Source organism: Sceloporus occidentalis, unplaced genomic scaffold (assembly GCF_023333645.1).
Source record: "Sceloporus occidentalis isolate IW3139 unplaced genomic scaffold, rSceOcc1.0.p SCAF_5, whole genome shotgun sequence".
In the NCBI taxonomy this organism is placed as follows: domain Eukaryota; kingdom Metazoa; phylum Chordata; class Lepidosauria; order Squamata; family Phrynosomatidae; genus Sceloporus; species Sceloporus occidentalis.
The window spans coordinates 185,097,971-185,122,544 of NW_028316985.1; the positions used below are offsets into that span (position 1 = coordinate 185,097,971).

The window sequence follows — 24,574 nt, forward strand, 5'->3', positions numbered from 1 at the left end:
GGGCAGCGTTATTACTGTGTAAGAGAGTTGTATCACCCTTCCCTTTTAAAATTAGATGATACAACAGGGATGGAAAAATATTTCTCGTGTGTGTGTGTGTGTGTATGAAGTCAAAAGGTGTTTCTCAAGTGTTGGGAAATCCTGACCAAAAAGAAAACTTCTTCAGTAACTAAAATCTTAGCAGTTCAGGACTTATTCTGCATTAACTTTGCAGTGGGTGGGCTGGCAAAGAAAATAGCATTTTTTGCATAGGAAACAGCAATTTCTGTGTGCAGAAAATAACATTTCTGCCCCAAAAAATTATTTCCTGCAGGGAAAAGGCTGCTTTGTGTGCAAAAACCCCACATGCAATTTTTCCACCCAATAAGTCTCAAACTACAACCAACCTGTGAAAACTGCAGCTCTCAAAGACGTTCTCACAGTGGGAAGAAAACTTCTTCTTTCAGGAACTAAGTTAACAAAGGACGACGTCTCTCTTTGACAGCTACCCCTTTTCTACACTATTTGGGCAATGCCATGTTTTAAGCATACAGATGGTCTTGAAACTCCCTAACCAACAATTGGCAGCAGAACCTGTCCCTTTGGAGTTCACAACCACCAAAACCACAAACAACCATAGGCTGCATCTGCATTGCAGAAATAATGCAATACGACACCACTTTAATTGCCATGGCTCAATGCTATGGAATTCTGGGATCTGCCGTTTGTTGGGGGACCTGAGTTCTCTGACAGAGAGGGCTAAATATCTCACAAAACTACATATCCCAGAATTCCATAGGGTTGAGCTATGGCAACTAAATTAGTGCCAAACTGCATTAATAGTGCAGATGTGGCTATAGTCTTATCCTGTTAGATAATTAGGAAGCTATGAGCCTTTCTGTATTTGTCTTAAGTATAGACACAGCCACCATAATCCAAGGGATTACCTTGTCCACATAATTGGCAATCTCCAGAATCCGTTGCTTTGTGCGACCCAAGTTTTGCTTTTGAGTTGTAAACTGGAGAGGAATGAGAGGAGAAGAAGATAGAAAAAAAGAAACACAGTCAGTGATGTACATCTTAAGCCAAAAGGACAAATCAATAGATCTGAGAGCAACTCATATCTGAACTCTCCTAAAAGCCAAAATGATGCAGAGCTATCATAATTGAACAGATCATGAGATAACATGACTCACGTTAAGCATTATTGAGCATCATCGTTCTACAATACGGCAATGCTCAGTAAATTTAAGGGCAGTAGGAAAACCCCATGATAGGTTCGCCATACATTGAAAATGACTGGAAGGCACACAACAACAACAACAACAACAACAACAACAACAACAACAACAAGGAAAAGAGGAAGACCACAACGTAGTAGATTGACTCCATCAGGCTATGAGTTTGCAGAGCTGTTAATGACAGAGAGTCTTGGAGGTGTCTTCTTCATAGGGTCAACTTCATAGGTTGAAGGTGACTTGATGGCAATTAACAACATCTCTCATCTATTAATTATTAAAGCCAAATTTCATACAGTTGGGTGGCCCATGAAAAAGGAGTACCCCTGCACATGTACACACACATAGACACATACACATACACACACTCCATTCAGAAGGATTTGCCTTCATTTTGGGCCAAATCCAAATCAGAAAACACCAATTTCAAATGCCTCCACATTTTTCCTGGGTCTTTAAACCCTCTTTAGCTTTCCATGATAAAAAAAAAGGAAAGGAAAGGAGCCCTAACACTGTGGCAGGACTCATGTATGTATGTGCCTTCAATTAACCTGCTAACATTGTTGTTGTTGTTGTTGTTGCTGCTGTTGTTGTATGCATTTATATCCCACCTTTCTCCCAATAATGGAACTCAAGGTGGCTGCTAACAACACACTTCAAAACCATATAGATTAAAACCTAAACAAAACTTTGATTAAAGTAGAACTGTAAACGTTATTTGAAAGTCAGTTTAAACAATGCATAAAGTCAAAACATTAAAAACATTACAATTAAGGCTATATGACATTAAAATTAAGAGGTCATACAAGCTCTAAAACAGCGCAGGGCATCATTAAAAACTCATCCTATTCAGTTTCCAAAAGCCTGATGGCACAAGAATGTTTTCAGTTGCTGATGGAAGGAGAGCAAAGAAGGAGCTACCCTGGTTTCCCTAGGGAAGGAGTTACAAAGACTGGGAGCAGCCACCAAGAAGGCCCTCTCCCTTGTTCCCACCAGGTAAGCCTGAGAAGGTGGTCATTTCAGAGATAAGAGCCTCTCCTGAAGATCATAGAGCTTTAGTGGACTCATGAACAGAGATATGATCGTTCAAATTGCCTGGACTCAAGCCGTATAGAGATTTCTAGGTCATTGCCGACAAACTATCGAGACGCCATGAATTACATAGGGATTTCTTAGGCCAGGAATTCTCAAGGGGTGGTTTGCCATTAAAGGTAAAAGTACAGGTAGTCCCTTGTCATGAATGTCTAGTTGTAACATGGTCATCTCCGTTACTATGAGCCATGGTGGTTATGTGGCACGTAAGACTGCACTGAATGCTGTTACCTTCCCATTAAAGTGGTAGCTGTTTATCTACTTGCACTTTTACATGCTTCCGAACTGCTATGTTGGCAGAAGCTGGGACCAGTGATGGGAGCTCACCCTATCATACAGCACTTAGGCCTCAAACTGCCAACCTTCTGCTCTCCCGATCATCAGAATTGGTGTCTAAGCCACTGCATCCCAGTTTGCCATTGCTATCCGCTAAAATAAAGTGGGCCTTCCACATTCACTGGGGTTAGGGGCACAGGAACCCTGTGAAAATGGGAAAACTGCAAATAAAAAAACCCTATTTTGTTTAACCTGAGAGAAGGCCTCTTTAGGAATCTCTAGGTCTTCCAGCTTGACTCTATGGTCAGCTTCCAGCAGAATCATGCTGAAGGACCTAGAAATTCCTAGAAAGAACATATTGATCAAATCCACAAATAATAAAATCCACAAAAGTCAAAGCTGCAAATGTAGAGGGGCGACTGAATACCCCACAGTACCTTGTACTCTCTGGAGGCCTCCCATCTAAGTACTAACCAAGACTCACCCTGCTTAGCTTCCAGATCAGATGGGATCTGGTACCTTCAGGGTATTTAGGCCTTTCAGGGTCAGACAGAGATAAATCTGACTTTGGGACAAACATCAGTTAGATGTTTGCTGCTTGGAAAGACTGTCTGCCTGCCTGCCCCTTGCCCTTTCTCTTGGGGAAGACAGACATAGCAGGGATGGACCACCCTGGGAGGATCAGACAAGTAAAACAAATATTGTAATAACAGATCTGGAGGCCACCCCCTGAAACTTATTGGCAGGGGATTCAAGGCAGACAAAAGGAGGTCATTCACACACCCCACGTCATCTGTCTGCAGAATTTGCTGTCACAACACTTTGTGCTGGCCACCAACTTAGACGTCTTTGAAAGGGGATTAGGTGCATTCAAGGAAGATGAAGCTACCAACAATGGCAATGAACCTGAGGTCAACAGGAAAAGCCCTGTTACAGATGTCCTGCTAGCATCTAAGTCTGGACTGATGGGAACGAGACAGGTCCCAACCTAAGAAGAACAAGACCAAAGTCTTTTCTGATTGAATATTATATCCCCACAATAGCCAAATAGTTGCCTTTGGGAAATATATCAGCAGGACATATGACCGACTGCAATTTCCACATCACATTCCCCAGCAATTGATTATATATCTATTGGCATTGATACATCAAAGGCATAATATCTCTGAAAGTTAGTAGCTGAGATTTTGCATTGAGTTTGCTTGACCAAAACCTCTATATGTTGAATTAACACATTGATTATGCTCCACAACTCTTGTGTTGAGTGGAAATGTAGCACAAACGAATGAGCAACCAAATGTGCATGTGCACCCTATGAAGAATGATGATGATGTATCCCACCTTTCCACCAAAATGTCTCCAGTCAGTTCAGGGATGCAGGAGTGGAGTTGCGCACTTGGTGCCATTTCGCAGGCAGAACTGCAGACACATGTCTGTTTGGTTGTGCATTTGCTAGCACAACGGCACCATTCAACGTAAGAGCTACATAGTGCAATCCGTGCATAACTCCACATGTGGAGATCCATGCTAGAAAAACCCCAATGTAGGATCTTGGCTCCTTCCTGGTAAGACCAAGGCTGTTGTGAAACTGGACTCGAGGCTTCTGTGAGTTCATAGAAGCGCCACATGAAAGCCTCTTTTACGCTAAAGGGAAAAGGAAAGAAATTCTCACCAGGGTGTAGTCTGCAACAATGAAGAGCTCCATGTATTTTAGGGTCCTCCAGACGTCCCTCCTTTTCTGCAAAACAAATTACTTTAGCAAAAGTGTGGGGGGGAAGCATGGCCCAGGACTACATAATGTCCCACAAGACATTTTGTGGTCCCCAGACTTGCCCAAACCCTGCTCCTAAGGCCCCCACACCCCTTGCTCCTGTTACATTTTCGGATCAATTGCTGATACTGAAGACCTCCACTTTAAACACCTCTAAACCTGCCCTGCCAAAAACCATCCAACAGCCTTCTGTAAGTCACCTGATTTGTGTCTGAAAATCACTTCCAGTGATAATTTTCAACTGATTTTGATGGAAAATGGAGGCATGCAGCCTACTGTGGATCCGTGCTGACAAAACCTGATCCCTAGAGCAGCTACACAACACTGCTTTGTGTGTATGTATGTGCCTTCAAGTCACCTCTCTAGTAGACAGATCTTGTAGCACCTTTGAGACTCACTGAAAGAAAGAAGTTGGCAGCATGAGCTTTCAGTGATTTAAGTCTACTTGCTCAGATGCATTTGTAGAAGTAGATTTAAGTCTATGAAAGCTCATGCCGCCAACTTCTTTCTTTCCTTTAGTCTCAAAGGTGCTGCAAGATCCCTTTGCATACTGATTTTACAGATGAACACAGCTTTATCTTTGAATGAATTTCCTAGGTTTTTCATAGGGCAAGCAATACTCAGAGTCGGGTTTGGCAGTTCCTTCCTCTGAAATGGAGCGTACTGCACTTGGTATTTGTTGGCGGTCTCACTCCCTGATCTTGGATCCTATAATGTCCACCCAGAGCATGAAGCAAGGAGTGGACAACTTTGGTGGATCTGGGGCCAGTTTTCTATCCCTGGGATCCTCTGGGGCAAAAATCCCCCCCATCCCGCTGCCCCCAAAAAACTGGAATTAAGGGAACTCTAGTTCTGATTTTGAAAAAATGTGCTTTTTTAAATAGAGGTCTGCAACTAATTAAAATTGTGGTTTGTTCCTGGAGGCTTCAAAGAAAGGGATTTATCTTTTTCTGTGAGAAAAGAAGTTTGGTCGAAGAGAGTCTGGGGCTACAGATGCAGCCCAGGGGCCGCATGCATGCTCCAGACTTACACATTGCTAACCACTGAGACAAAGGCTTACCCGCTGATGCACCAGTGGTTTGAGGAATCTGGCAATATCTGCTACGTTGCTTTGGAGCTGGTCGCCATGCCCGCAAGTCCCACCTTTGACTGGCAAGTGCTCCGTCCGGTAGATGATGTGAGGCCCAGGCCCTGGACTTGCTGGAGGTTTCAGGTAATAGCTGTTATTATGGTCCAGTATAATCAGCCCACTAGTTAAGGAGCAAAAGTGGGTGATTATAGCAACAGCAATGCCAATAAGAAGTACTATTTTAATTAGCATTTTCCCATATCTGTTGTTGTTGTGTGTCTTTCAAGTCATTTCTGATGTATGGCGGCCCTAAGGCATTTGCCTATCATGGGGTTTTCTTGGCAACTGTCTTCAGAGGGGATCTGCCATTGCCATCCTGTGAAGCTGAGAGAGTGTGACTTGCCCAGGCTCACCCACTGAGTTTCCATGGTCAAGCCAGGATTTGAACCCTGGTACCCCAGTTTCCTAGTCCAGCACTCAAACCACTACACCACACTGGCTCGCATATCTAATTGAACCTTATCTAATTGAACCTTATCAATATTACTCCAGTATTACAGATATGGGGATATATAAGAATTGGAAGAGATCTTAAGGTCCATTTAGTCCAATCCCACGCCAAGTGGGAATCGACTAGTAAAGCAAATCACCAATGAAGGCAGCAACTTTCAGTATAGCAAATACATTTCATTTTTAGTTGAAGCCTCTAAAAAGCATTTTTTTGGAAGTGAACGTCTGACCTCTATTTTAGAGCCTCTGTGTTGCCTTAGTCCAGGTCAATATTGTTTGTTGTTGTTGTAGTAGTAGTAGTAGTTGTTGCTAACTGTCATAAAGTCAGCTTTGACTTATGGTGGTGCTATGGAGAAGAGACCTGGTCATCAACAGCCCTGCTCAGGTCTTGCAAACTCAGTGCCACCATGGATTCCTTGACAGAGTTATTCCACCTATAATGAGATTTTCTTTTCCTACTGCCTTCCACTTTCCCCAGCATAGCTGTCTTTGCTCATGAATCATGCCATCTCATGATATCTCCAATGTGCCATGGCCTCAGTTCAGCTATTTTGGTTTCCAGGGAGAGTTCAGGCTTGATTTGCTCTCAGGCCCATTTTTCTCATTTTTAATGAGGTTTTATTCACAGCTATTAAAACAATTACATAAAAATAACAAATATAAGCCAAACATAGCACAACTATACACCCCAAACATTGAGCATCTAGATAAAAATTAAAGGGGAGGGAAACAACAGGGATATTATTGGGGGAGTCTACTACGGACCCTTAAGTAGACGGAGGAATTGAATTATGCCTTTCTAGAACAGATGACTACACACTCAGGAAGGAGAGATGTAGCAGTGATGGGTGACTTCAGTTATCCTGATATTTGCTGGAAGTCAAACTCAGCCAAATCCTCAAGGTCTAGCAAATTCCTCACTTGCCTGGAAGACAATTTCATGGTCCAAAAAGTGGAAGAGGCAACAAGGGGGTCAGCTATTTTGGATCTGATCCTAACCAACAAGGATGATTTGGTTAATGGGGTGCAAGTGGTGGGATCCTTAGGTGGAAGTGATCATGTTCTCCTGGAGTTTGTTATACTGTGCAAAGGAGAAGCCAGGCAGAGTCAGACACGCATTGTAAGACTTTAGAGGAGTTGATTTCAGTAAACTTAAGGGAAATATTGGGGGAGATATCGTGGTCATGAATACTGAAAGAGAAGGAAGCTCAGGGCGGATGGGAGTTTCTCAAAAGGGAGATACTGGAGGCACAATTTCAAACTGTTCCAATGAACAAGAAACCAGGATGGATGAGTAAGGAACATTCAACTGAACTAAGTTTTAAATAGGAGATGCATAAGAAATGGAAAAGGGGGGAAATCATCAAAGAGGACTTCAAACAAATAGCTAGCACATGCCTGCAACTCTGGGCATTTTGAGCCCAGAGTGGAGTCATAGCCAAACATAAATCCAGACGATTTGAGAGACCGTATCTCCCCATACAAACCTTCCAGAGCCCTGGGATCTTCAAGGGAAGGCTTTCCCTCAGTCCCACCACCATCACAGGCTCACTTTGTGAGGGCACAGAAGAGAGAGCCTTCTCGGTGGCTGCTCCAAACCTCTGCAACTCCCTTTCTCAGGAGACTAGGCTGGCCCCTTCCTTGCATTCCTTTCACTCTCAAGTAAAGAGGTTTTTATTTAAATACACTTTTAATGGGTAAATAGGGGAGCCTTTGACCGGCCCGTGTGTTTTATTTATATGTAGACTGTGTAAGCTCTGCTATAATTTCCCCCAGATCCATCCATGTTTGAATGAGACAATGCGGTCCTGGAGTATTTGCATGGATGGAGTTCTCTTGGGGAATCTTGGCCACGTTTTCTTCCCCCGCCCGAACCAATGGAGCAGGAGAGAGCTTGGCTTGGCCACAAAAGAAGCATGATGCACAGAGGCATTCCTTTCTCTCTGTGTCATGTGGAAAGGCAGAACAATGTGGCAATAAAGTTTAAGGACACGTTGCTGGAACACACACAGGGCTATTTGTTTATTCCGTCTTGAGCCTTTTTCTGAGGAACTCAGTTTGGCTTACTTGCTTCTCCCTTGCTGAGCATTTTGTCTTCATGGCACTCCAGGGAGGCAGGTGGGGCAGAGGGACGGCGAGTGTCCCAAAATCTGGAGCTTGCCAAGTTACTTTTTAAAAAATACTTTAAAAATTAATAATTCATTCCCAGTATTCATTACAGTAGCCAGAGTGGTGTAGTGGTTTGAGCACTGGTCTAGGACTCAGGAGACTGGGGTTCAGTTCCCTGCTCAAAAGCCCTGTGATCGGTTTGCCTTAGACTCGCCATAAATCAGAAGCGACTTGACGGCACACAACAGCAACACAAATAATTATCATTATTTCCAACCTTCTTTGTAGTACATTATTTCCAGCCATCTTTGTAGTACTTTAAAGTCACTTCTTGAATTGTTGTTTTTGTTGTATGCCTTCAAGTGTTTCCAACTTAGGGCAACCCTAAGGCAAACATATCATGGGTTTTTCTGGGGATCTTTGAATGCCTGAATTCTATTTCTAAATGCTGAAGTGAAGGTTAGTTTGTTGTTGCTGCTGCTGCTTCTGCTGCATGCCTTAAAGTCCTTTCTGATTTATGGTGAACCTATTGTGGAGTTTTCTGCAACTAAAAGAGTGTCACTTGCAAGGTCATTGATGGGTTTCCCCTGTCAATGAAAAGTGACACAGGAGCTATGAGTCGGGAACAGAGCAGCTATAGGCCATCGTCATGCAATAAACATAACCAAAGCCATTTTTTCCTGATGTAACCATGGCTTAAAAGCTGTGTGTACCAGTTCTCTGTGCCTGCTTGCCTTTCTCCACTATGATAGGACAAAATACTAAGATATGGGATTCCACAGCAAGGAGGAGACAAAAGACAGAAGCAGAGAGTAGCAGCACCCCAGAATCATGGAGTGAATGAAGACACTGTAGGTACCTTTTGAACACATCCCCACACTCCAGCTGTCCCAGTTTGGCAAGGACACTCCCAATTAATCCTCTGTTGTCCCACTTTTACAGCTACTTTTAAAATGTCCCGATTTCTCTATTCCCCCCAGTTTTGCTATCCGTCCTCAGCTTATTTCAATTGCTGCAAACTGAGTTCAAAGTGCAAAAGTATTCAATGGGGAGAGAAAAGAGGAGCAGGCAGAATTTTGCTCATTCCAGTAAACTCGGGCAAAAGCAAACCGCTGCAGCTTCTCTTAGCTTGTCTTTTTTATAATTATTATTATTAATAACTGGCAGAGCCAGCATGGCATAGTGGTTTGAGTCTTGGATGACGACTCTGGAGACCAGGGTTCGATTCCCAGCTCAGTCATAAAAACCCACTCAGTGGCCTTGGGCAAGCCACATACTCTCAGTTTCTTCTTAACAAATCTTGCCAAGGAAACCCTCGACCTTAGGGTCTCCGTAAGTCAGAAATTACTTGAAGGCACACACGAACAACAATAACTTCTGCCATCTTGACCACACTCTGATATTGCCCCACTATACACGTCCCAGTTTTCACCTTTGAAATGTTGCATGGTATGTACTTTGCTCTTTGTTCAAATATAAAACCTTTCTTTCTGACGATGGAAAGAGAAGAAAATGCCCTCGTATGACTTTCCCCCCCAAGGATATTAAACTCAAAAATCTCAGGGATGCAAATTTGCAATGCAAGCAAAACAAAACCAAAAGACAACCAAAGCAAGAGCTTTGAATGAAGAGAGCCAATTTTAATTCCGTAACGGGACTGAGGACCTATAACCAATGGGATCTTCACCCAGCTGACCTCTCAGTTCAGTTGCAGCCTCGGGCAAAGGCACACGAGGAAGGCATGAGGCTCGCCTCCAGCTGTGCAACTCATTTTTGTGTCCATTAATATCCTGAGTCACAATTTAATAGTGTGTGTGTGTGTGTGTGTGTGTGTGTGTGTGTCCGTGTAAGGATGCATAGCTGAGAGATGACTTCACTTGCCAGCGTTCCTCAAGAAGGAGCTCACAGAAACGAAGGTCTGCCAGGGCTATTTTGAGTCCTGTGATGATAAGCTGTAATGGAGGGACTGGCGGCACAAAAAGCAGAGGAGGAAAAGGGCATGGGGATTGTAAAAGAACCCCTGGGAAGTATCTCCCCTTTCCTTTCTCTCCATCTCCAGACCTAGGAGTTTATCACACAGGGGCAATTGGAAGTGTAGAATCATAGAATCACAGAGCTGGAAGAGACCTCAAGGGTCATCCAGTCCAACTCCATTCTGCCATGCAAGAAGACACAACCAAAGCACACCCAACAGATGGTCATCCAGTCTCTGTTTAAAGACCTCCAGGGAAGGAGATTCCACTACACTCCAAGGGAGTGTCTTCTACTGCAGAACAGCCCTTACTGTCAGGAAATTCCTCCTAATGTTGAGCTGGAATCTCTTTTCCTGTAGCTTCCATCCATTGCTTCATATTCTAGTCTCTGGAACAGCAGAAAATAAGCTTGCTCCATGCTCAATACGACAGCCCTTCATATATTTAAACAAGGGGTTTATCCCATGGGTTTATCCTGTGAAAATTGTGCATTCGGGGTTAAGCTTTTCACACGACATCATGATTGAAGTATCATTATCCTGGGAATATCCCGTGAAAATTGCACGATTGCGTGCATTCGCAATAAGGTTTTCAGATGACATCACGATCAAAAGTGATTAAAGCGCCATTAACCCAGGAATAACCAGGCAATAAACAGCAAGAAATCATTCACAGGAAAATCCTGTGACCACCGTGTGTGAAAATCTTAAAAGTAATTGTGCAATTTTGATGGGATAAACCCCATTTAGACTTCCAGTCTTGCCCTCGTGTGATCAACTTCCTAGAAAGGGTTCACAAATAGAGAATGAATACTTGCTCTTAAAGCTTTGGGGCCATTCTCATGAATGGCAAGCTGGAGAAGGAAGGATGGAGTGAAAAGTCTTGCCAGAATGAAAACTGGAGAGGGATCCTGTATCTTTAGTGGTTGCACAGAAGAGGGAATTTCCAAAGGTGTCACTTGTCACACAAGCCAAGTAAACAAGCAGCATGCCCCCTTCTTCTGGTTAGGAAGTGCTTTCAAGTCAATTTTGATTTATGGTGACTCTATGAATGAGAGACCCCCAAGTCCTGCTCAGGTCCTGCAGACTCAGGGCGACCATTGTGGTTTCCTGGATGAAGTCCATTCATCTATAACATGGTCTTCCTCTTCTCCTGCTGCCTTCATCATGGGTTTTTCTCTGCAAGATTTGTTCAGGTTGGCCTTAAGGTCACCATAAATCAGAATTGACTTGAAGGCAGAAAACAATAGCATTTGGGAAAGCTCCCACTGAGAATGTGGCCTTCTGAATCCTGAATTGTTTGGGGAGATGATTTCCCACCCAAAAACAATCTTGATGTGGAGAAGCCAAATGACCCTGAGTCGTTTTGTGACAAAAAGGCATTGGAATCTTATCTACAAGAGAATGAGATTAGACCAGGGAGATTCCCAGCAGTTACATTTTATCTCAGAAAAGATAGCTTTGCGGTTGTGATCATGCCATTTTGGGTGGTGGCAGCATTATGGCCAAAGCCCTAAATGCGAAATAATTGATGGCTGTGAGGATGCTTTACAGAACAAAAAATTAAGGTTACAAAAAGGAAGAGCTGTATTTATGCACATTGCAGGAAACATGAATTCTCCAAATTGCAGGGAAATGAGCCTCAAATTCAGAGTCCTAATTGGTGAAATTTGGGCAAAAATCCACTGACATGCATATTTCTTCTAGGTATGGAGACTGTTGCGCTAATTTTTAGAGATTCTCCACAACATAATTTTAAAAACCCACCATGCTGCATCAATGGCTCAAATATACCAATCTCCGGTTTCTCATGGGTGGGCAATTGCAAACTGGAAGGTGGGCCACTAAAATGGTGAAGGGCCTGTAAAGCATGCCTTATGAGGAATGTCTTAGGGAGCTGGGTATGTTTAGCCTGGAAAAGAGATGGTTAAGAGGTGATATGAGAGCCCTGTTTAAATATTTGAAGGGATGTCATATTGAGGAGGGAGCAAGCTTGTTTTCTCCAGCTCCAGAGACTGGGACAAGGAGCAGTAAATGCAAGCTACAGGAAAAGAGATTCCATCTCCACATTAGGAGGAATTTCTTAGAGCAAGGGCAGTTCGACAGTGGAATACACGCCTTCGGAGTACGATGGAGTCTCCTTCTTTGGAGGTCTGTAAACAAAGGCTGGATGTCCATTTGTTGGGGATGCTCTGGTTGAGAGTTCCTGCATGGCAGAATGGGGTTGGACTGGATGGCCCCTGGGGGTCTCTTCTAACTCTAGGATTCTGATTCTATGAGAGGGAATTTCATCAGGCATTGCTTGGCACACAACCACAGCCCTTCATATAACTTCACTTACTCCCGCCCTCTCACACAAATCCATTACGCACATTCATATCAATTGCCACTGCCTTCTGAAATTAAGCTTTTTGAACGCTTAACAGCCATTCATGGCAGGGCATGTAAAAAGCTGTGAGCCAGTTAGGGACCTTCACCAGGCACACTTGGCTCACGGACCACAGGTTTGCCACCTGAATGTGTTGGGGAGGAAGCAAGTGGCCGTTAATCTCTTTGGTCAATCCATGTCTTACCTGATTCCAGAGCATGTACTGAGCACCACTGAGGAGCCTTCGTGTCCTCGGACGCGGCCGTGGTAGAGACAGTGGTCCTGGAACAACAGAGGGAAGCAATTGGTAACTAAGACACCTCATTTTCTGTGGGTTGTGCATGCAAATTTCAGCAAGAACCAGATTATCCTGCAGCAGCAACACAGTTTCTGGGTACTGGTGAAACTGTCAAGTAATTGGCATTAATGTCATTAATGCCCCCAGCTCTATTTCATTTCATTTCATTTCATGCATATCCCATCTTGCCCCTCCACATTTGCTGGGGTCAGGAGCACAGAACCCCCGTGAATATAGGAAAACCACAAATAACAAAAATGCTAAGTTTTTACCTGAGAGAACCCCTCTTTAGGAATCTGTAGGTCCTCCAGTGCAATGCTGTGGTCAATACCTGCCAGACATTGAGCGTAGAGTTGTGCTGGAGGAGCTACAGATGCCTAGCGGAGCGTTTTCTCTAGGAATCTCTAGGTCCTTCAGTGTGACTTTTGGTTAAGGTAGACCTTAGAGTTGCACTGGAGGACCTAGATATTCCTAGAAAGAACATATTAAGAAAACTTGTGAATAATCAAATCTGCAAAAGTCAGAGTTGCAAATGTGGAGGGAATAGGGATGAGGGTATTGCCTTTCCCAAAGTGTCATGCCATTTCATGATATGTTGAAAGTGTGACAGCCTCAGTTTATTCAATGTCAAAACAAGACAAAGCTAAACACTTAATGATAAAGGGATATCACCTCCTCAGATCATATTGGGTGCATCTGCAATGCAGAAATAATGCAGTTTGCACCACTTTAAATACTATACTATAAGAACTATCCAAAGAATCTTGGGATATGTCATTTTATGAAGTCTTTAGCCTCCTCTGCCAAGCCAGGCTGGTGCCTCACCAAACTACAAATGCCAGGATTCTGTAGGATGGATCCATGGCAATGAAAGTGGCATCAAATTGCATTCCAGGAACAGCTGAACCACCTAAAAGAGAGCATCTCCATGAGATTCTGCATAGGCCTTCATCCAGTCTATTACTGATCCCAGACACAAGGATCCAAGTGTTACATCATGCCTTAAAGTTTTACTGTATTCTGGTAATGCTACAGAAATCAATGCATAATGATAAAGGTACGAAGGGTTAAGAAAACCATATATTGCCTTGACTGATCTTCTACAACAAAATTACTTGAAAGAAAGAAAGAAAGACTGATTTTTGGAAAAGAAAGAAAATCATGTTACAATCCTGTCTGGGGACAAAAATATGATTAAGAGAGTTCTCAAGAAAATCCAGAGACTGCTTTGGAATGACTCATTGGGAGAAATGAATCCTATCGTTCCTAAGTAATCTCTTAATCTGCAGGAGCCTTCGGTCTCATTATCCTCTTAATGAACCCTTTGTGTGCCATGCTTCACCACACTTATCTCAACCATTCACCAAGACTGGCATTTCCTTAAACCCTGGATTCCCAATGAACCATCCAGTGGTTTTGGGCTTGGCTCTCTCATCTGGCAGAATGAGGCAGCTGCTTCAAGGACCAGATTTTGGGGGGAACAGTTAATTCTTCTTAATTAATATTCTTGCATTTTTGCCCCTAAGGACAAGGCAGAGGCATTTCAAAGAGTTCCTCTGCATCAAGTGTTAAAAATGACCTGGTTGGCCTTGAGGACTATGTTCCTTGAACTGAGGATGATGTAGCACCATTTGTGAAATCGAAGTAGCACCATTTGCTGTTCTGGCTCAGGCAGCAAAATATTCTTGGTCAGCCATGAGCACCCCATTTTCTGCACCAGCTGATGGATGAACTAGAAACATGCAATGGACACAGGGCTCTGTCCTGGGCCCAGTGATATTCAACAACTTTATCAATGACTTGGATGACAGAATTGGGGGCATACTTATCAAATTTGCAGATGACACCAAATTAGGAGGAGTAGCTAATACCCCAGAGGACAGGATCAACATTCAAAATGATCTGAATAGACTAAAAAGCTGGGGCAAAGCTAACAAAATGAAATTCAACACAGAGAAATGTAAGGTACTGCACTTAGGGAGGAAAAATGAAACGCACAGATATAGGATGGGGGATGCCTGGCTGAACAAGATTTATATGTATGAAAGGGATCTATCTAGGAGCCCAAGTAAACCACCAGTTGAACATGAGTCAACAGTGTGAATAAGATGTTCAGCCTGGAGAAGAGAAAGATAAGAGGTGATATGATAGCCCTGTTTAAATATTTGAAGGGATGTCACATTGAGGATGGAGCAAGCTTGTTTTCTGCTACTACCAAACAAGAGTTCTAATATTATTTTAAGGTTTTGTTTTGTTTTCAAATGAAGGAGTATCTCAGGCACTTGAACACACTCATTCTGTTATATGCATTTTATACAAATTATAATATCTATAATCAAAATGTCTGTCTCTCTTTGGGTCTGCCATACAAAACCACATACTTGATCAGAGTCACCAGATTTGGGACTGTTATCTCAAGGGACCCAAATAAAGATTGTAGAAAGATTTTGGACCCAGTCTGGTGCAAAGTTGGTTTCATTCAACATCTACTTAGACAGTACCAGGCAAATCCCCAAGTATTCATAGAAACCTAGACATTCTACCTGAAACACCAAAGGAAGCACACATTATACCTTTCCAGCATTCACTGTGCATGTAATGTAATGCGCAAGTCAAATCGCAAAGCCTGGGAAAGCATCCGTTGTGAAGTATCTTCCAATATTCTAACCTCTTTGAGATTATTTCATTTTGATTGACTGAAAACCCAGGGGACAATGCTGCAATTCTGACTACCACCTTTGCAGCCTCACGTATCTTACTTACGGTGTGGTTGGGCGATACAGTCACTATCTGCCCGTCTTTTGTATAATGCGTCTCTGTGTATTCTGGGGACAGCAGCCTTCTGTGGAAAGAAGAGTTGAGGGAGAGAGAGGGAAAAAACTTTAGAAAGCTAACCTGAACCAACAGATTCCAATTATAAATAAGAAGATTCCAACTTAACATTAGGAAGAATTTCCTGATGGTAACAGCTTTTCAACAGTAGAATGGACTAAAGTAGAAGACGGCGGACTCTCCTTCGTGGGAGGTTTTAAATAGCAAAAAGCATCTGAGGAAGTAGACTAAAGTCTAGGAAAGCTCATGCTGCCAACGTCTTTCTTTCAGTTGCTCTCAAAGGTGATACAAGATCTCTCTATATACTGAGTCTACAGACTAACATGGCTATATCTTTGAGTTTTAAATAGCAGTTTGACAGGGTTGTATTAGTGCTGGATCCTTCAAGAACATCTTTCTCCTTCCAGTTCCATTGATTTTTGCCTTAGCTGGAAGATTCTGAAGGAATCAGCTGCCGAAATGCCCTGAAAGCACCAAATCCTATCTGATCTTGGAAGCTGAGTAGGATCAGGCCTGGTCAGTACTTGGGCAAAGGTCCACCAAGGAATGCCTGGTGATGTAGGCTGTGTTTCAGAAAAGACAATGGCAAATCATCGCTGAGTGCCCTTGCTTAAGAAAACACTATGAAATTGATGGCATCATTTGTACACGAACAGGTGATTTACAAAGTGACTCCAGCAGTCCCAATTTAATATGTAAGAGTCCCAATTACAGTCAGCCCTCCATATCCACAGATTCTGCATCTTCAGATTCAACCATCCACAGCTTGAAAATATATATTTTTTTAAATATTCCAAAAAAAGCAAACCTTGATTTTGCCATTTTATATAAGACACATCATTGTACTACACGGCTGTATATAATGGAACTAGAGCATCCACCAATTTTGGTATCCACAGGGATCCTGGAACCACATCTCAGTGGATAGCAAGGACCCGCTGTATTTACTCTACTCATCACTCCAATCACCCAATTGGTCCCTATGTTTTACTCCAGAAAGGTGACCTGGTGAGTTGCTCGTTACTATCAAGTTACCATTACTGTGACTTTTGTGCCATTAGAAAACACAGGAAAGTGCTCTCTGATACCCCCAAGTGGCCAGTTCAGATATTACACCTTGCAAATCACAAGAGAAAGGCAAAAGAAAAGACAAAGCCAGCTTTCTGGACTGCAGCAGGAGGCAGCCACCCAAGTCACTCTTCCTCCTCCCCATTCAGTAACAACTAACAGTAGAAAACCTGCTCTCGTTCCACTGAACATCGTGATGAAAATTTTGTGAATTAAAGCCATGGCTGTTGCAGGCTAAAATTACTTTGAAAACTAGTTACCAAAGCCACTCATTAGAGCAGTGGTTCTCAACCTGTGGGTCACGATCCTTTCACAGGGGTCATCTAAGACCATTGGAAAACATATATTTCCAATGGTCTTAGGAACTGAAACACTGCTTTTTATGGTTGAGGGGTGACCACAACATGAGAAACGGTATTAAAAGGTCGCAGCAATAGGAAGGTTGGGAACCACTGTATGAGAGAAATGAACTGGGACAGTCCCATTTCATCCTCTATCATTCCCCTTTTTCAGCTGTTTTTAAAATGTCCCAGAAGGCTATAGCAAAAGCAAACTGCTGCAGCCTCTCTTAGCTTGTGTGTTCTTTCTCTCATTATTATCTTTTGCCAACTCTGATGTTGCTTGGACACATGTGTCCTGGTTTCCCTCTGTGAAATGTTGAAGGGTGTCGACTTGAAGGCACACAGAATTAAACGCATGGATGCTGAACCAAAGTCTCCTTAAAACAAGAAAGGCACCCCATTCTCCTAAGAGGATACTTGTTGGATTCAGAGACAATCAGCAATGTTTCCCCAGCCCTCCCCCAAAACAAAACACAGCCAAATGGATCAGCTGCATAATTGCCTTAAATGGAGCCGTGTTGCGGTGTTATCACATGCTGACACACACATCAGAAAGACCAGCAAGGATCTCCTCTCTGTCCAGTCAGCCTTTCCCTGTCTGGCTTTCCATAGGCCAGGCTTTGGAAAACATGCATTTGTCATGAATCATGCAATTTCTTGATTTATTTATTTTAACTTTTTTGCAAACATCTTTCAGTTAACCCCTCGATTCCCCACCGCCACCGTCACCATCGCTGGGTTCCTGTCTCAAAACTGTCTGTCTGGAGACGCAGACAGCAAATCATGGCATGATTTCATAAGACAAAACTTCTATGCCTGGGACAAAACTTTTCCGTCTAGGCTGGTGCTTCCTCAGTACTGTGGATGTTGGGTCTCCCTCTCCCTGCTTCTCTCTCTCTCATGAGAGACCACCAAAAGAGGAATATTTGATTATAATGGCAAGATGTTTCAGCTTCTGCCTTTTTCCAGCTGCTCTGGGGGGAAAATTCAGCTGTGCTCAAAGTTAGACAAGCGTGTTGCTGTTGTGTGCCTTCATCTCATTTCTGACTTGCATGGCATAGTGGTTTGAGTGTTGGACCATGACTCTGGAGCCCAGGATTTGATTTTCTGCTCAGCCATAAAACCCACTGGGTGACCTTGGGCAAGTCACACTCTCTCAGCCTCACGTGAAAGCAATGGCAAACCTCCTCCGAACAACTCTTGCCATGAAAATCCCATGATATGTTTGCCTTAGGGGCAGCACAAGTTGGTCCCACTACCGCTGCTTTCTCTGTGCCATTGCACCCTTGCTCCTCTTTAGAATTTGCCTCATCATATTTGGAAACCAGCAAAGCTTGTTGGCCTTCACTACATCTATATTGAGGCAACAAATCCCAACCATTAATGATGCAATCGTTTGACACCACTTTAACTGCCATGTCTCAATGCCAGCACCTCGGACAGGTAGTTGTTCAGCTTCATCTCCCACCAATCCTTTAGTCAAATGACTCCAAAAAGTGGTGGAAATGCAATGGAGGCCAGGGAGTGGCTTCCATGCCTGTAGGGTAGTGAGTCCACTTTGGGGTTTACTGTGAACTTTCAAAGAGTTAGGTGTGGCCTGCAGACATCTCCATTTTTGCCGGATCGGGGGGGCGGGGTGCAGCAACTGCACACTGTGGCCCCCATCTGGCCTTTGCAGGGCACAAAAAGCAGCTCCTTTTTGTGGCCTGCAAAGGGCACAGTAGCCACAGTGCTTCAGCTTTATGGTGCTCCTTCGGTGCTGCATCATGTGGACACAGCACCAGCGAAGTGCAGTGACACTGTGTGCTGTCTGGAGCGGTGCGCAGCATCACGCTGCCCTCGGGGTGGAGTCGGGGCGTGCATCATGTGGATGCTAGGCCCTGACTCCACCCCCAAGCCGGCCTTTAAGACCCGTCTGCACTGGGCCTTAATCCCATCTACTGAAATTTATCATGAAAATAGGTCCAGCACCTTGGACAGTTCTTTCACGTTCTGATGCGTGGTGCATCTGCACTGCAGAAACCAAGCCACTTGACACTGCTTTAACTCCACGGCACCATCCTACAGAATCCAGGGATTTGTAGTTTGTCGTGGCACCAGCACTCAAGGCTAAATATCTCCACAAATTACAAATCCCATAACCTCACAGCATTGAGCCATGGCACTTAAAGTGGCATCAAACGGCAACATTTCGGCAGTGCAGATGCATCCTAAAACTGAGGGCAGATTCCCCACTTTGTGAACGTGGCAACCACCTCTGGGAGACATTTTTCTCTCCCTCCGTATGCTTCCTCCACATCAGGCTTCATTTTAGAAGTCTCTGTAGTACCTTTCACCCCACTTTTCCTCTGTCTGTGGGAAAAGATGCTCTCAGCAAGACCCACCCACGCACCAGTTCCCTTGTTTGCATTTGAGACCCTCTGACTTGCAATGCTCTCTTCGCCTGGAGAGAAAGAACAGGCCTTGGTGTTATCTTCTGGGTCTCCCTTCACTCAGCCTCATGCTAGCAATCGCCCCCTTTTACAAAATAAAAGGTTGCACCCGGAGTCACATTCCAGGCTTTTTCCCACAGCTGTCTGCTGTCTTTCAGCAGCTTTTCTTTGGGAGGTTTGCGGGAGAATTAACATCGGACTCAGCTCCGCTGCTGACAAATCACTTCCTGATGATGGATCCAATGGTTTTATTTCTTATTTTTAAAGGGAAGGCAGAAATGGAGACAGGAGCATTAATCAAAAGCAAAAGGCCAGGAGGGACTTTTTCCCCTTTCCCTTCTCAGTTCTCATTTTGGGAAGGTTCTTTAAATCGCATTGGGGGGTTTTGTGGTTGTGTGCCTTCAAGTCGTATCTGACTTGCGGTGACCCTATCATGGGATTTTCTTGGCAGGACTTGTTCTCAGCGAGATTTGCCATTGTTGTCCTCTGAGGCTGAGAGAGTGTGACTTGCCCAAAGTCGCCCAGGAGGTTTCCATAGCCAAGCCAGGATTCGTATTGGAAGGTGGAGGGATGTAAACTGTTTTTTTAAGTCATTTTTAATTTGATGTTTGTTATTTCAGGGGATTTTTTAAATAGTCTAATTCCATTTCAAGGTGGCTTTTAGAGTGTTCTAGCTGCATTATATTAATTGTAATTGATCATCTGTTCTGAGTCCTTTTGGGAAAAAGACAGGATGCGTATCAGATAGAGGAAGAGGAAACATGAGAGGGTCACCATAAATTGACCTGAAGGCATACAATACACACGCATAGAGTTTTGTGTAGAGTTTTCAAATACATTTTAAATATTAATGTGTAATATTTTTTAATTTAAATTTTAAATTGTTTAATGTTTTAAAAAAAACAACTTTGTATCTACATTTTAACACTTGTACTGTTTTTAACTTTAGCTAACAAAAATAAGCTCCCTTGAGTCCCTATATCATGAGAAAGATGAGATGATGATGATAATAATAATGATGATGATGATGATGATGATGATGATGATGATGTTTAGCGTGAAAGGGCTTCAGACTGGGAAAAGCTGTTCTATTTGACTGGGATGAAATACATTAGCAAAAAAGGGAATGAGGAGAAAAGTTGCACCAAAAACACATCTGCAGAAAGCCATGCAGACTGTAGTAGATAACATCACAGGAAACCTCCGCCCTTCGTTTTTGCGTTGTTTTACCATCAAGCAGCATTTACCCTCGTGGTTTTTCATCCTGCCCAAACCTCACAGCATTGGGCACACTAAGTTTGCACCGCTTCTCCTCCGTTGCCCCTCAAGAACCACAGATTTCTCAGAAAGCAGATAACACCGGCCTACTCCCTGATCTCACTTTGATAAAGGAGAGAGACAAGAACATCAATGTAATTAATGTTTTTGTTTTGTTTTAATTTAGGTAAACTGCTTGGCAAAAGATCTGACTGCAGGTCATGATTGATAGGGAGTTAGTCAGGAATCACCTGGCTAATCTCAAGGAATCCAAATCTGCAGATGAACAGCAGCCCAAAATACTGAAGGAACTTGCTAAATGTACTCTCTGAACCATTTGCTATCATTCTGCAGAAATCTTGGGAAACAAATGAGGTGCCAAAGGACTGGAGATAAGCAAACGCTGCCCTTCTCTCTCCAAAAAAGGCAAAACATAGGAAGATCCAGGAGCTACAGACCAGTCAGCCTAACCTCAATAACAGGAAAATTATTAGGGTGGATTACACAGGCATCGGTCTGCAAGTATCTTGATAACAATGCAGTGATCAGGAGGAGCCAGCGTGAGTTTATCAAGAGCAAAGTCTGCCAAGCTAACCTTGTTTCTTTTTCTCAACCACATCAGCAGTTCAGTAGATGGTGGGAATGCTATGGGTGTCATTTATCTGGATTTCAGCAAAGCATCTAAGGTCCCCTCATATGTTTTGATTAGCAAACTGATTAAATGTGGAATGGCTGGGAACACTGTCAAATGCATCCATAACTGGTTGGAAAATCCTGCTCAAACAGTTATCATCAATGGCTGCACTTCAAACTGGAGGAAAGTCTCTAGTGGAATGCCTCAGGGCTCTGTCTCAGGGCCATTACTCTACAACATTATTATCAAGGACTTAGATGATGGATTGGAAAGAATCCTTATCAAGTTTGCCGGTAACACAACACTGGGGAGGGGTGGCTAATACATTGGAAGGTATCAAATATATAGCCATGTTAGTCTGTAGAATCAGTAAGTAGAAAGATTTTGTAGCACCTTTAAGACTAACTGATAGAAAGAAAGTAGACTACGAAAGCTCCTGCTGCCAACCTCTTTCTTTCAGTTAGTCTCAAAGGTGCTACAAGATCTCTTTGCGCTGGAAGATAGGAATAGAATTCAAAAGGACCTAGATCAGTGATGGTGAACCTATGGCATGTGTGCCAGAGGTGGCACTCAGAGCCCTCTCTGTGGGCACATGTGCTGTTGCCCCAGCACAGAGTTTGCCAGAGTTTGTTACTAAAAAGCCAGAGGGACATGGCTTTGCAATAAATAAGTGGGTTTGGGGTTACAGTTTGGTCACTCGACTTCTTAAAGGTTCACCATCACTGACCTAGATAAACTAGAAAATTGGGCAGAGATTTCAAAAATGAAATTCAGGAGAGAAACATGCAAAATTCTACATTTAGGCTACAAAAACTAAATGCACTGGTACAGAGTGGGAGATGAATGGTTCAGCAATACTACATGCGAAAAGGACCTTGGGATTATTGTTAGTCCTAAACTGAACATGAGCCAGCAATGCCATGCTGCTGAAAAGAAGGCAAATACTATTTTAGCTTACATTAATAGAAGCATAGTTTCCACACTGGTCAGTTCTGGGCCCTTCATCCAGTGGTTTTCTCTAACAGAGTGAGGATTCGATCCCTGGTCTCCTGGGTCATACTCCAGTGCTCAAACCACTACACCAGATAGTCTTTATAGCCAGGGCGAAGGGCAAAATGATGGCATTGCCTCTCCATATGGACTCTGCCTCACCATGGAAGTTTGGAAATGGTTCACATATAGATCTCCATGTACTGTATTTGCATTCCGCCGCCACTTTGCCTGTCCCTTTTCTTTGGATTTCTAAATGCTCAGCTGATGCTTTAAGTAACTGCAATACTAGGAGTTTGGGGACTGAAGGGAAATTTCATTGGGGGCCCAATGCCCTCATCCGCCCGCCCCCCAACCTCTGTCGATAGCACATGAAATGGGTTTGCTTTTCAGAAGAAGTTTTTTTTATAAAACAAACCTTCAAACCTCTCTCTCTGTATATATATATCTCAGAAGGTGAATGTGGCAATTCACCACCTCCTTCCATTGTTCTAAGAAACTCAAAAGATAAAGGCTGCTGTTATTCGTATCACAAGAACCAGTCTATATCTGTTTGGAGAGGCAGAAAGTCCAGCAGAGAGAGAGACTTTGCCAATGATTTGAGGAGAGGATCAGTGAAACCCACAAGCCCTAAACCTGACCTTTCCAAATTGCAGCCCAGCAATCCCTTTTCCTGCAGCATTCAAACAGAAAGACAGAGCAGGGAAAGTTCCAAAATGTAAAAGGTTTTGGTTCCCTCTTTAATTCCCCGAGTGTCCAACCCAGCACTGGGACTATGGATGTAAATTCCCACTAGTTTTGTTCTGCAAGGAAGCCCAAATCTCTTTAAGAATTGCACAGTCTGGGACTTATTCTGTGTAAAATTCACACTTTCTTTTTGCACAGATAAACACTGTGGATTTTGCACACAATTAAGGCCCAAACTACACAGGTTCTTGTCCCTCCAGGATTCTCTTTCTTCCTGACATTCAAGAAACATGTTTATTTCTCTTTGCTTTTTGAATACAGTCTGCCCTTGCCATATGCGCCCTTGCCGTACGTGCCCTGTTCCATGTTCCTGATCTAGTTTAAGAAGACCTTTAAGGCACAAGCCTCAGCTCCCCCAAAATGGATCTCCAGAATTTCTCTGTTTTGGAGAGATGTCCAAAAGATATGGCTCATTTGCAACCAACTGGTGCCAAGCATGAAGTTATAGCAACGGTAGAGGGATTCCAGACGACGACATCTTTCATCGATGAAAACAACCCCTGCTTCATGTTTTGACACTGCTTTTCCCATCATTTTGCTAACTAGAAAAATAGTATCTGTGAAGGAAAAAGAGACACGATAGCTACACCGATGTGCAGTGGCAGTTTATGGTTTCAAAACCAGCGGGCAGATCAATCTGCTCTGAGTTTTAGTCCAAAGGAGTGATCCAAGGGGTGAAACCTAGATAGGAATTAGGTTCAACACCTTGGAAATTCAAACTAAAACCTGGAGCAGATACTCTACCTGCATTGACATTAAAGGCATCTGCCATGGCTGACTATGCCTTGTCTGGAATCACCCCACGTTGTCGATTTATTTCACACAAACACCTCAAAAAATCATGCCAGACTTTCGATCAAAATATTGAGTGCGCAGGCGAAATATACCTTGGTGGTTGACAAGCTCTATGCATGCCAAGAAGGGATCTTTAAAGCAAAGGGGTTTAAAAACACAGTCATTTTCAGGCATCGCTGTCCCAAGCTAAACATCTCCTCCTCTCTCTCTTTCTCTTTTCTTGGTTATTTTGGAGAGATTGGAGAGCAGGAGGGGATGAAATTCACAACAGCCAACCTCTCAACCTTTGTGCTGCTTTCCAAGATCAAGTCTATATCTCCCAAACGCTTCCTGCCTGGGCCAGCCTCCAAACCAAGTGAGGTTTTCAGCAGGGGAGCTGGCAACCGTCACGAACATGAGCCGAGTCTGGCCTCTGTTTGCTTTTCTCGTCTTCCCTCCTGGTCCACGCCTCCCCTGAGCCGCCACCAAATCCATGTGTATATATAAAAGCAGAGAAATAACATTCCAGAATCCCTAGTAAGTCAAGTGGGTTTTTGAATCCAAAGGCAAAGCAGGGCCGGAGAAAACAGCCTCCTTAGCAGCCGGGCTAAATCTAAATCGGCTCCAGAAATCATTCCAAAGGTGACCACAAATTTGAAATGCAACATTATCACTCTCCCGGCAGAAGAAGTCCAGATTTCAAGATCACCTTTCTCTGCTCCTGGTTTGGAAAGAGATGCCTTCATTTTGCCTCTGTTCCAGCACATTTCACCTTCCCCATGTTTTTTCCTAGACATTTCAATTGATGCAAGTTTGT

At 43.4% G+C, this 24,574-nt stretch overlaps 1 protein-coding gene across 2 annotated transcripts in view; it reads right to left on the bottom strand.

The window, feature by feature from the left end:
- LOC149313277 (disintegrin and metalloproteinase domain-containing protein 33-like) overlaps positions 1-24,574 on the bottom strand; it is a 79,967-nt gene that overhangs the window by 33,745 nt on the left and 21,648 nt on the right. For both annotated transcript variants that reach the window (XM_089526399.1, XM_089526400.1), the window contains exons 4-8: positions 15,446-15,524; positions 12,590-12,666; positions 5,417-5,606; positions 4,258-4,323; positions 927-998 (exon numbers count right to left, since the gene is read on the bottom strand). In XM_089526399.1, the coding sequence (XP_089382525.1) occupies positions 927-998; positions 4,258-4,323; positions 5,417-5,606; positions 12,590-12,666; positions 15,446-15,524 (484 nt within the window). The remainder of the gene's footprint in view (positions 1-926; positions 999-4,257; positions 4,324-5,416; positions 5,607-12,589; positions 12,667-15,445; positions 15,525-24,574) is intronic.